The 12,163-nt window shown below is 53.2% G+C and overlaps 1 protein-coding gene across 3 annotated transcripts in view; it reads right to left on the bottom strand.

The window, feature by feature from the left end:
* The window catches only part of CFAP57 (cilia and flagella associated protein 57), a 79,622-nt gene that overhangs the window by 26,059 nt on the left and 41,400 nt on the right, over positions 1 to 12,163 (bottom strand). For all 3 annotated transcript variants that reach the window (XM_086716690.1, XM_086716689.1, XM_086716688.1), the window contains exons 16-21: positions 10,009 to 10,182; positions 8,943 to 9,101; positions 6,638 to 6,781; positions 2,082 to 2,198; positions 597 to 731; positions 371 to 514 (exon numbers count right to left, since the gene is read on the bottom strand). In XM_086716690.1, coding sequence (XP_086572816.1) covers positions 371 to 514; positions 597 to 731; positions 2,082 to 2,198; positions 6,638 to 6,781; positions 8,943 to 9,101; positions 10,009 to 10,182 — 873 coding nt within the window. The remainder of the gene's footprint in view (positions 1 to 370; positions 515 to 596; positions 732 to 2,081; positions 2,199 to 6,637; positions 6,782 to 8,942; positions 9,102 to 10,008; positions 10,183 to 12,163) is intronic.

Genomic DNA, 12,163 nt, shown 5'->3' with positions numbered 1-12,163 from the left:
CAGCAGAATAAAAAGCAGCAAAGGAAAATCAGGTGAAATAAGAGTTGGAAACTACAGAAAAGAGGAGAGAGTGACTCTGGAGAGCTGGATGGAGGGCCGGAGCGGGGCAAGGGGGGGGGGTGCAGGACACAAGAACACTTTGGATAAAGAGGGGCGGAAGAAAGGAACGGGTGCCTGGTGAAGTGGTCGGGGGGAAGGGTGATAGAAATGAACGGGTATTGGCGGGGTAGGGGTGGGCATGGAAACACCTAGAAAAAACATGGAGAGGCTCTTGGCCATGGTCACAGCCAGGTCAGGCTCCGGGAGGTCAGAGGAGAGGGCTCAAAGAGAAAGGTGTAGAGAAAGCTACATCTGGGGGATGCGCAGGTACCTGCATGATGCGGACATAATCGGTGCGGCGCAGCTCGCTCTCCTTGACCACCTTTTTCCTGAGAGTGGCCAGGTTTCTCTCCAGGTGCTCCCGCTGACGGGCGTACTCCTGCTGCAGGTCCGTGTTCAGCCCTGCGATCTCCACCTGATGGGCCAGCCGGGCTTCTTAAGGAGGGAGCGGGGACCCGGGAGAGAAGGGGGGTTGGGGAAAGGGAGGCAGAGCTCACCATGTCTGCCTGCTGCACGTACTTCTCAAAGAGAGCTCGGACCTTCTCCTTCAGGAGCCGGGGTTCCTGGATGTACGCTACGCAGTTGTGAAGGTCTGTCTTAAACCGTCTGACCAGCGCCTCCAGGTCCCGCTCCTGCAATCAGAAGGACTTAGTCTGGCACCACAGGGGCTCTGCAGGGAGCGGGCAAGGGCGCAGGCAGAGGCACATGGCAGCAGGAAGACAAAGGACACCTCATCTGGGACTCAACCGTTGACCGCCAGGGCCCGCAGTGGACACAGACACCTAGGCAGGTGTGTAGCCGAAAGACAGACGTACTAAAACTCGGGGGTGGCTGCCTGGACAGCCTCATGTTTAAAAGGCCGCACGTGCAACTCCTGGATTGCCTCTGGGTCCCTTTCAGGACCACACCTTAAAAGATGAAAGGCAGCGTGAGTGGTCACCCGATTCCTTCCTGAGCCAAGACGGATCGTATTGCTTCTCTCTAGTGGTCCTTGGGCCAGAGCTCCCATGTCCCCCTTCTTAGCTCACCCAGGGTTTATTCTTCCAGACAGTCAGGAGGGCTGCTGTGGGCGAGTAGTGGAAACTTGACCAGATTGGGCAGATCGGTCCAGCTGCAAACTTGGGCCAGAGGCTCGTTCTCCCCCCCTCCTCTCGCTGATACCCATCCTCCTCTACCCCTGACCTGGAGGGTCTCTCCTCCCTCTTCGCTCCCACGGCCCTTTGTTCAGCTATCATAACCCTTCATCTTGCATTACAATTAATATGCACACACCGCAGATCCCCTAGCAACCTGTTCGGGTTGTAAAGGGCAGGACCTGTGTCACGTTGGTTGCTCTGTGGCTTCTACTGTTACCTAGCCCACAGTCGGTGCTTCATGTGGGGAATGGAAAAAAATCCATCTGATTCCACAAACACGATGGGGTGCCCTGTGCTAGGGAGTGGCGGCGCAGCCACGTCCCAGCCCGGGACCAGAAGACCTAGTTCCTTCCCAGGGCTGACTCTCAGTATACCACTTAGCTATGGGCACTGGGTGACTTTTCTTAACCTCCTCATCTCTCTGGCCTTATCTACCTTATTTATTACCTAAAGAGACTGGACTAGACAATTTCCGAGGCCCTCCTTGCCTCAGCGTGTTTTTTGTTTGTTTCTTTCCTTCTTTTGGTAGTCAAAACCTTTTGCCACTGACTACAATGACCTCTCTGAGCATATTCCTTCCCTGGGCCAAACAAGCCAATGCTGCAAGCGTCCTTATGAAACCGGCCCCGCTCCCTTTGAGCACTTCACCCAAAGTCATCTTAGTCTCAGTCATGTAGATTTGCATGGGCCTGAAACCAGGCAGGGCTGTGAGCAAGTGAGGGGAGAGTTAAAATGGGAACGTATCTTAGCAATGGGCTGGCGCCGTCTCTCAGAAGCCAGCTGCCCCTTGCAGACAGGTGCCAGATCCTAAATCCAAGATCCGCCAGACTCTGAAAATCCTCACACCTTCTGTCTCTCTCTGCGCATCTCCTGATCAGTGGCTCTTAGTTTCTGCCACAGTTCCGTGATGTTCAGCTCCAGCTGCGTGTTCTGCTTATGGAAACGCTCCAATTCTGCTTCCATCTACGGAGAACAAGGGGATAAAGTCAAGAATAAGAAAGTAAGGGAATACAAACAATATTTGGGAACTGAAGCCTGTTGGTGGGAAGGTGTCCCCAGCTACCAGGACATTTCTAGCTCCCACCTATGTCGTCTGGAATGAAACCATATTCCTAACTCCTGGCCACCCCGGTAGGCCCCCATCCCTTGGTGGGTGCATTAACCCAGATCATGTGTTTCTATAGCCAGCCTCAGAACCGCCCCCTCCGAGTTTCCGTTCCTTTGGCCACACTGATGACCTTCTTTTCTTGACTCTCACGTACTGGGACCTGGAAACTGAGGCAGGGTTCTGCACAGAAGCACCTTCCTTGCCTACTTTATGAAACTGTGTGAGTGAATCTCGACGCTTTGGGGCCGCAAGCCATCAGAGTCGATCCCAAAGCACAACGTTTTAAGGGACCAGCAGGTAGGCATCCCCAGCCTAAGGAACCTCCGTCTCATCACTCTGTTGAAAAGGTTGTAAAAGTACAGCTGAGGAGACTATCTCATCTTCAAAAGAGAAGGAAGAAGCCACCAATGAGCTTCTGAAAGATTTTTATTCGTTGTTGCATTTGTATTAACCACAGACGCATGAATGACAACTGGAGCTTCTGATTAGGACGAGAGCAGGTGGAGGTGAATTCTCAGTTGATCCGACTTCTGCCAAAAGCCAAGGGGGTGAGGTTTGCTTGACATACCGTATCTGGTGGACACTAGTATTCCTGTTAATAGAGAGGGGCGCTATTTTGGGGGGATGGGACAGGTCACTGGGTTCTTTAGTGGCTGGACGGAGTAGCTCCTCTAACCTATCCCAGGCCCTTCGGTCAGATTTCAAGGCTCCTGACCATCTTTGGGGGTATCGGAAAGCCCCGGTGCACCACATTCACGTTCTGGACACGAAGGCGCAGCTTGCAGGAGAATGCTATCAAACTTATAGGAAGAATCTGGATAGACAGAATAGCCCTTTGGCTCAGCGCCTGGCATGAAGTCAGCACTCAGTATTCATCTGAACGAGTGAATGCGCGGCCAGTGTAGAAGGCGAAGGGGAGCCACGGTGAGGGAGGAGAGGGGTGCTTGAAATAGCCTGCCTTCTGGAAGAGGAATGCAAAGGTAAACGTGCCACGCTGGTGCTACATCAAACCACCTTGTGCAGGACACAGGGAGTGTGGGGACGTGCGCGGCTAAAGAACGAACGTGTCCACTGGAGAGGGCTGGCGGCCACTACCGGCACGGGGATACAGAACTGATGAAGACAGAGCGTCCGTCTGCCAGAAGCCGTGAGGTCTAGAGGAGTAAGAGGGAAGATCCAGGTAGAAAGTACCCTCTGTGTGCAGAGGACGCGGGGAGGCAGTGCCCGGAAAAGGGATGTTCAGTCAAGTTCCACAGGACAAATAGGTACCAGAGGACAAAGTGGAGAAGGGGAGTTCCAGGTGGAGAGAGCAGGCCACGCACACAGAGGCCCAGGGCCATGGGCAGCCGGGTGCCTCTCTGCCGGCTACAGGTGGTCCAGGGGGCTGCATGTGAGGGAGGGAGAGAGGGGCTGGAGCGGTCGGCTGAGCTGGATCATGCAGGACCCAGGGGCAGAGGCTCACGTGGGGAGAAGTTGTGCCCTCATGCCGCCCAGAAGTTTGGCCATTATCCTGAAATCTCAGAGCCCTGGCAGGTTTTACCCAAGGGGTGGCATGGCTTGCGCCTTAGAAGGCCTGATGCGGAGGTCCTACCAGAGACAGCACGACTGGAGCCGGGCACACCAGTCAGGGGTGAGATGGGGCCCAGACCAAGGGAATGGTGGCAGAAAGAGAGCAAGGCGCTTCTCCAAGGTCATGTCTGAGTGCCTACAGCTGGCTGTGCCTCTTTTTCCATGGTCTTCAAGCCAGCAATGACAGATTAGGTTAGAAAGGAAGTAATACGGGCAAAGCCTCAAAAGCCACTGAGAACAAAAATAACGTATTTCACAGAAAAATTGTGAAATATGCTGAGTTTGAATAGCTGGCCGGGCAGCTAGGAAACTAGCCAGTATGTGGGAACAAGTATCCTTTTCCTGGTGGAAAAGCCTCATCTACTTTTCCATGTGTTCTCCTCACACTCAGTGACTCTCCGTGGGGGTGGGGGCAGGAAACAGGTATTTTACCCCCAGAGGATATTTGGCAACATCTGGAGACATTTTTGGTTGTTACAACTCGGGGGAGGGGAGGGTTGCTACAGGCATCTAGTGGGCAGAGACCAGGGATGTTGCTAAATATCTTCTAATGCATGGGACTCCCTGTGACAAAGAACTATCCGCCCCAAGACGTTAAAATGAGAAAACCTCGCACTAGATGAAAAAACAAGGGTGTGAAGTAAAACGATAAGGTTCTGAACACTCCCTAGGAAGCAGATAGTCCCATCGCACTGAAGAGAAGCTGGAAAAGTACACGTGCAGGGAGGTACCGAATCAAGGAAGTATGAGATTTTCATCCACGGAGGAGGGTTTACAGCTTCCTTCTTGGAGGAAAAAGAACTTCACACGAGATCCACAGCGGGTGGGCCAAATGGGCCTCTGACCTCCTGAAGGAAGCTCCAAGGTCAGAGGCCTCCAGGGGAGGAATCAGGTCCGGACTTCAGCCCTGGTGGTAACTGGCGTGGCGTAGGAGGGGCCCTGTTTGAATCACTCTCAAGGTGCAGGCGTATTCCCTGCTGAGGGTCAATGCCGTGGTCGGCCCAGTTACTGACGGGAAAGTGAATAATCCTTCAGGTGTGTTGGGGTGGATAGTAACTGACCCAACTGTAAATCCACTTGACAAGTGAGGAGGGGGCCCATGGGATGGTGATTTCCAGGGGCTGGCAGTACACTGACTTTCCAGGCAAGTGGGGCCTCTGCTCTTTTCTGGGCTGCCATTTTTGGGCCCTGAGGTCACTCAAGAATGGCAGGAGGCCCAGATGAGGCAGCTCTGTGGTTGGCTGGGAACATCCTGCTTTTCTCCAGAGGCCAGGAGAAAGTCACCGGCACAATGACAAACCATCTCTGGACACTCTAGCCCTGGACTGATCCTACCACCTGGCTTCTTTCCTGGGCCTCCTAGAGAAAAGGCTTTGCTTTTCTACACCAGAGCTCCTGGGTATCCAGTTCTACTTGGGCCATCGAGGCTCTCTGACACACTTTACTTGTATCCTTGCTCAGCACAACGAGCGAACGTGGATGGGGAGTGGGAGGCCATTTTGGATAGGGTAGCCTGGGAAGGCTTCCCTGAAGAGGTGACAAAGGAGCCTCCACACGGAAGATACGGAGAAGCCGCCAGTCATAATCTGAGCACTTCTGGGCAGAGGGAGCAGCACTGTAAAGGTCCAAGATGGGAAAAGCTTGGCGTAGCCTCAGAACTGTCAGAAAGCCTTTGGGCTGGCGCTGGGGGAGGGAGCCTGGAGACAAGATTGGAGAGGGGTAGCAGCTGAATCATGCAGGGCCCTGGTAGGGGGTGTGGATTTTATTCTAGGTGAGATGGGACACCACTAGGGGTTCGCTGTGGCCTCTGTGTGGAGAGATCAGACTGGAGGCTAGAGTCAAGTCCAGATGAGGGATGACAGAGGCTTGCACCCGGGTGAGGCAGCAGAGAGGAAAGAGGGCTAGATTTGAGAGGTCTCTGGAAAGACCATGAGATAGGCACTGGCGATCATTGGATACAGCCATTGTGGGGGGGGGGGGGCGGGAAGAATCAAGAAGACTCTACACTTGTACCTTAAGCACGTGGGTGGATTGGGGTAACTTACTGGGAAACAGGAAACAGAAGGGAGGGGAAGGCAGGAATTTGGTTTTCGATCAACCATGGACCTCACGGCTGCAATCGGCTTAAGGAGATGCACTGTGAATGGGGTGGAGGGACCAACGGGCTCTCAGGAGCCCTTGTCCTGTTGATCTTGCTTTTAATCTCTCCTCTCTACCTTCCTCCTGTCTGCTTCCCAGAACACATACTTAAGGCTGCCACTCTCCTGCTCAAGAGACTTCGCATGACTTCCTATTCCTCCTCAGATGGAGTCCAAACACTGCAGCTTTGCATACGCCCCCACCAACATTTCCAGACTGAGAAAAAAAGGTTCATTTGGAGGAGGGTGCTTTCAGATGCGACGGGCTAGTGGCTGAGTACACACCGCCCCCTGGTGGCTGAAGGCCCAAGAGCCGCGGTTTCCCTCGGAGGGCCCGAGCACAACCTAAGGTCCGGCCGCATGCCAAATCTTAAAGCATTCACTCCTGCACAACTGAGTCCCCGCTGGGCCTCTCCTGTGACATCCTCTACAGAGTGGAGGCCCGCATACCCTGGGACAAGGCAGGGATTGGGAGGAGGGGTTTTTCTTATCGCCACCCCCCCCCCCACCCCCTTGCTACCCCAGCCAGGAACCGTTGGGGAGGCGACAGTAGTCCAGGAGGCCAGAGTGGTTCAGATGGTTCTCACCTCCTGAATCTGTTCCTTCATCACCTTGATCTCATCCTCTCGTGGTTCTATTTGCTTCTTCAGCTCCTTTATTTTGTAGTCGAGTACAAACTTGAATTTCTCCAGTTCTTGGTTTTTCTTTTTCAGATCATAGATGCGCTTCTCCTGTGGGTGAGATGAGAGAGAAGTAAGAGATGGCAGGAGGCTCCGGTATATGGAAACCCTTTAGGGAAAGGACATAAATCCTGTGACCTGACAGAGGAGGCCACAGGCTGCTCTCCCGGCTGGGGGAACAGAGGCTGGCTCCCCCACTAGGGCCGTAGCACTGACTCCTTGGCTTCTGTGCCGGGACTCAGCATTCATTCACTCATTCAAATATAGCTTGTAGGCGACTGCATTTTCTAAAGCTGGCCTCAGCAGCATCTCCCATCCCACAGGCTCTCTGCAACGTGACCATATGCTTCTCCATCAGGAGGGAAGATCTAATTCCTTTCTCTTGCATCTGGCTGGACTTACGGTTTGCTTGTAACCCAAAGAATGCTGCTCAAGTGATGCTGTGTGGCTTCTGGTCTAGCTGAGAAAAGGCTAAGCAGCTTCTACCTGGTTTTCTTAGAACTTGTGCTCTGAGGGAGGCCATCTGCTATGGAGAAAGTTCCCCTACACTGAGAATCCCTGGCTGAGGAGCACAATGGCACTCTGGTTGACAGTCCCCGTGGAGCCCAGCCTCCCAGCCACCCTGGGAAGTATGAATGAAGAAGCCACCTTGCATGATGATCTTCTACGCCCAGCTATTTGTGTCATCCCTGACTGAAGCCCAGCAAGGCCCCTGCCATCAGGGACAAAGATAGGCCATCTTGTTGTAGGCTGTCCAAATGCCAGACCCATAGAACCTGAGAGAATAAAACAGCTGTTACTGTTCTTTTGTTTTGTTTTTCTTAAGTAGGCTCCACATCCAGCACGGAGCCCGACGTGGGGCTCGAACTTGCAACCCTGAGATCAAGACCTGAGCTGAGATCAAGAGCGGATGCTTAACCGACTGAGCCACCCAGGTGCCCCAAGAGTTGTTGTTTTGTACCACTAAGTGGCCAGGGTCTTGCCTGTTGGCTTAAAGGGGATTCAGAATGTATCCAGGAGCCTAGAGTTGGTAAGCTATGGCCTTTGGATCAAATTTGGCCTGTTTTCATAAACTCATTCATGCATTGTGTATGGCTGATTTTACAACACAGTGGCAGAGCTGAGTAGTGCGACAGAAGCCATGCTGTGTGCAAAGACGAAATATTTACTACCTATGCCTTTACGGAAAAAACTCTGCTGTCCCTGCCACAGGCAATGGGGAGCTATGGCAGAGTTCTAAAGGGAAGAGTGACACAATTACAGAGTATGGTGGCAGGGAGCGGGGGGAGGAAGTGGGAAGGAAGTCCGTTAGACTGGTTAGGAGACTGTTGCAATTTTAGGTCAGGAGGCCTTAACCTCCTTCTTATCAACACCCCCCTTTGAGAATCTGAAGAGAGCTTTGGACCCTCCCTACACAAACACCCAGGTACACACACAAACACGCACAAGCAGAAATTTCATGCGTTTCCCCTCATCAGATCCCGAGGGGGCCCACTTCACAGGTGAGAAAACAAGGCTTAGAGAAATTGCCCAAGATCCTGTGGCAGATAAATGGCAAAGCCTGTGCTGGAACCCAATTAGCCAGGGCTAAAGCCCACCGTCTCAACCACTGGAGAATTCTGCCTACCCAAGGCAGGAATGGTGAGGAGAGAGGCAGGAGGGCACACATCCTGGATTTGCTTAGCAGGGGGCTACGAAATTTGGGTAAGCCTCACAAAATGTGATGTGTCTGTCTTCTAAGTGTTTTGTGAGAAAGGCATTCTGAAAAGTGATCCCAGCTTTCTGGGGAGCCTGGCAGTTGTAGGTCAACCGCAGGGAGTGTGCAACGTCTGTGGGAACGGTCACCCGAGGACACCTGGAGCCGTGGCGAGCAGGGGCCCTGCAGTCAGCCGACTTAGATTCTTATCCCAAGTCTGTCGCCTATCGACTGGATTACCTTGGGCAAGATACCAAACCACCTGGAGCTCAGTTTCCTGAGCTCTACAGGGGTCCCTCATGGCCCCTGGGGTGGCCGGGAGAACTGAGTGTGGTGTGTGTACAGCAATCGGCCCAGCACCCAGCACCCAGTAGGCCCTTCACAGACCACTCATCTCCATCAGGTTAAATGAATGTGTTTCAAGCATTCAGGGACCCTCTCTCCGGAGCTTGGTTCTCCTCCCCTGGGTCCATCCATCTGGGTGGTGGTTGAAGGAGGGCAGAGGTGAGCCTTCACCTTATCTTGAATCGTCTCATCTCTTTCCTGGATTTCCCGCTTGAGGCCCAGGATGTCCTTCTCCAGGGACTTAATGACCCCTTGCAGCTTCACCTGCTCCCTCTTCAGGCTCTCAATGTCATTGGTTCGCTCTTCAACCTCCTTCTGCAGGCTGCTGAACTGCAGACACAAATGGCAGCAACAGAGACCACCAAAGTCTTTGTGCTTCCCTCCCTGCCTCCCAAATGCCGGTGAACTTAAAGAGGTCCCCAACACATCACCGACCTGTGACCTGAAAACATGTCTAGTACCCAACATTTCTGGGATTTTAGGAGTGAAGTTTTGGAGATTTGGGACAGTTTGGGGATTTCCCTGGCAGCACGAGTGATGTAGCATTCTGTCTGATGAGATCCAGTCCCATCCCCTTCCGTGAGGATGGGCTGTCGGGGTCCCTGAGTGGACCCAGAGTTTTCCAGGACCTTGCCAACCTTGAAATGTTGGGATCCATGTCCATTAAGGTCACAGATACTGTAACTGATGAGCCACCTTGGCCATGTCTAAGAAGGGAAGAGGACATTGTCCCTGGTTCCCTGGATTAAGTAGGGTGATTTCTAATAAGAGGGAATGTGAGTTTGCTTTGAACTTGGCTTCTCTAAGGCTGAACATTTTGGGGAAACTGTGGCAATTCCACAAGGATCTGTGAATTGAATCCCACTTCACCCCAACCATCAGTGACAACAAACATGTGTCTTGCCTTATAAACCAAGCATCCCACACCCCAGTCCTTCTCCTGCCCACAGCTCCCTGCACTGAGACCCCGATGACACCTCCGGCGGGGACTTGACCTTCATCTCCGTTTCTACCCGAGGTTTAACTCTGAAAACCGACTAAATCCTACTAGCCCATAAATCAAAGTCTGGGGTGTCCATCCGGTGTTGGGGCATATGTCACTATTCTGGTGAAAAGGACAGAGAAGGGACAGTGCCACAGAGAGATGTTAAGGGTGCATCTGCCTGGCGGTTCAGAGACATTGGTAATACAGCCCTCGCCTGTGCCCAGGCCTGTCGGGGAACCACACGTGCGATACCTTCTTCCTCATGATGCCGGTTTCTCCTTTGAGTCGCAGGTTTGATTCCTTTTCATCCCGAAGCTTTTTCTCGTACTTGGTTTTGATATCTTGGATTTCTCGGTCTTCATCTTCTTCGATCTGTTTCTTGGTCTCTTCGAACTCCCGCAGCTGCTGCCTGACGTCTTCCTGTGCCTGATTCAGGGAAGGGGGAGAAAAGGCACTTGACCCTTTTGTGCTGAGAGGGCGCGGGGTGAGATGAGCATGTGGGGCCTATCATGGGGAGTGGGAGACAGAGTGCTATTACAGAAATGGGAACCAAGGCCCTGGGTCCCCTGACCTTCCACTCTCCTGTCTGTCCTCTGCCTTCCCTTCTCTTCCTACCAGATGTGGCTGCAGGCTCCCCTTCAGTGACCGCCCTCCCAACACCCCCAGACCTGTTCCATCTCTGGTCTTCTTTATACTGACACCCACGCTTCCTCTGTCTTTCCTCCACTGAACCTGTGACAGTTGTAATTTTATATTTGGGAAGTACTTGATTGCCTTTTCCATTAGATGTAAGTTCCTTGAGGAAAGAAACCTGGTCTATCGTGCCCACCACTGAGTTCCCAGAGTACAACCAGCACGGGCACACAGTTGGTACTCAATACCTGAATAAAAGAGTGAAGCCTTAAAAAAATCTTTTTGAGAGAGAAAAAGCACGAGTGGGGGAGGAGGGAAGAGCAAGAGAGAGGGGGAGAAGGAGAATCTCAAGCAGGCTCCATGCTCAGCGCAGAGCCTGACGTGGGGCTCGATCCCATGACCCTGGGATCATGACCTGAACCAAAATCAAGAGTTGGTCGCTCAACCGACTGAGCCACCCAGGCGCCCCAAAAGAGTGAACCTTTAACTCTGCCCTCCTGCTCCTTAATCCAATCACCTGCACGTCCCCCATCACGTTGTGCTATATTGCAATTGCGTGTTGGACAGGCTCCTGGAAGCTCCTTGATGGCAGGGCCACATCTCTCTGCTCACCACCGGGAACACCCTGCACAGCAGCTGGCATGTCACTGGCGATGAATGAATGCAAGCCTGGAGCCCGGACGCTGGAAGAACCACCTCTGCCTGGTGGAGTCTGAGAAGTGACTCGGGTGTGACTCCTCTTTGCTTACTGCCCCCAAGTGGTGCAAGTTACAGATCCTTTTTCTCTCACACTGACCCTGGCATTCTCCCAAACTGCATGTACCATCCCTGGAGTGAGTGTTTCAGGGGTGAAGAGAGACAAGATGGTTTTCAAACTGGGTCCCCAAGAAAGGCTTCTCTCTTTCCCCACCACACGTCATCAGGCCCTTGCTGGACGGAAGCCTGGCAAGGTGTGCTCTGTCTGTGTCCCAGAGTCGCCCACCAGCCACTGCTCTTGCTCTGGTAGATGTCGCTAAAAAGGAGAGTAGGCCAGCCAGGTTGGCGAGAAGGCATGCCAGGTGGAAGCTCCCTAGGGAAGCTCTGAGTTGAAATCTTTGACTCAGAAGAAGAAATGGTTGTGATCACATTGTGGGTCCTGGGAGGAAGGCCAGCCTCTCTCCCCTCAGGGCACATTCATTCCCTCCACCTCGGCCCCCAAGGCCAAGCTCAGATCAGTTTACTGGAGGTCAACAAACATTTCTGGAGCATCTAGAATGTGCCAGGGGGGCCCTAGTTTGAAAATCAGTGATGGGTGAGCCATAGTCCTTGCCCTTGAGAAGTTCCCCTGGAGAAAGAGATATTAACACAGGACGCTACCGTGTAGGCCATAAGAGAAAGGGGTCTGAGGGCCTGAGCACACAGAGAAAGGCTTGCTGAGTCCTGTGGGAGGAGACAGGGGTTAGGGAAGAACTCCTTCAGGAGTTGGCTCCTGTCCTGAGTCTCTGTAAGGGTGGGGACAAGCTGCCAGGTGAAGAGAATCATCCAGAGCAGAGGCTCAGAGATTGTGTGGGAAACGTGGCCATCCCACGTCGTTGGGTGGGAAGAAACCGGATGGGACAGCAGGACCCGGGGCTGGGGAGGTGGGCAGGGCCAAGGCGGGGTGGCTGTGCCAGGGAACATCCCCACTGGCTGTCGGAGCTCAGCCTGCTCTGTCTGAGGTCCATGCTGTCAGGAGACCTCCACCCTCCACCTCTCACCTTGCTTATCCCCCACTGCCTGTCACTTCCCAGCTCAC

The sequence above is a fragment of the Puma concolor genome, chromosome C1 (assembly GCF_028749965.1).
Source record: "Puma concolor isolate L17-30 chromosome C1, mPumCon1.1.hap2, whole genome shotgun sequence".
Classification (NCBI taxonomy): Eukaryota; Metazoa; Chordata; class Mammalia; order Carnivora; family Felidae; genus Puma; species Puma concolor.
The sequence above is the reverse complement of the archived record's forward strand: the minus strand, read 5'-3'. Positions and strand labels throughout refer to the sequence as shown.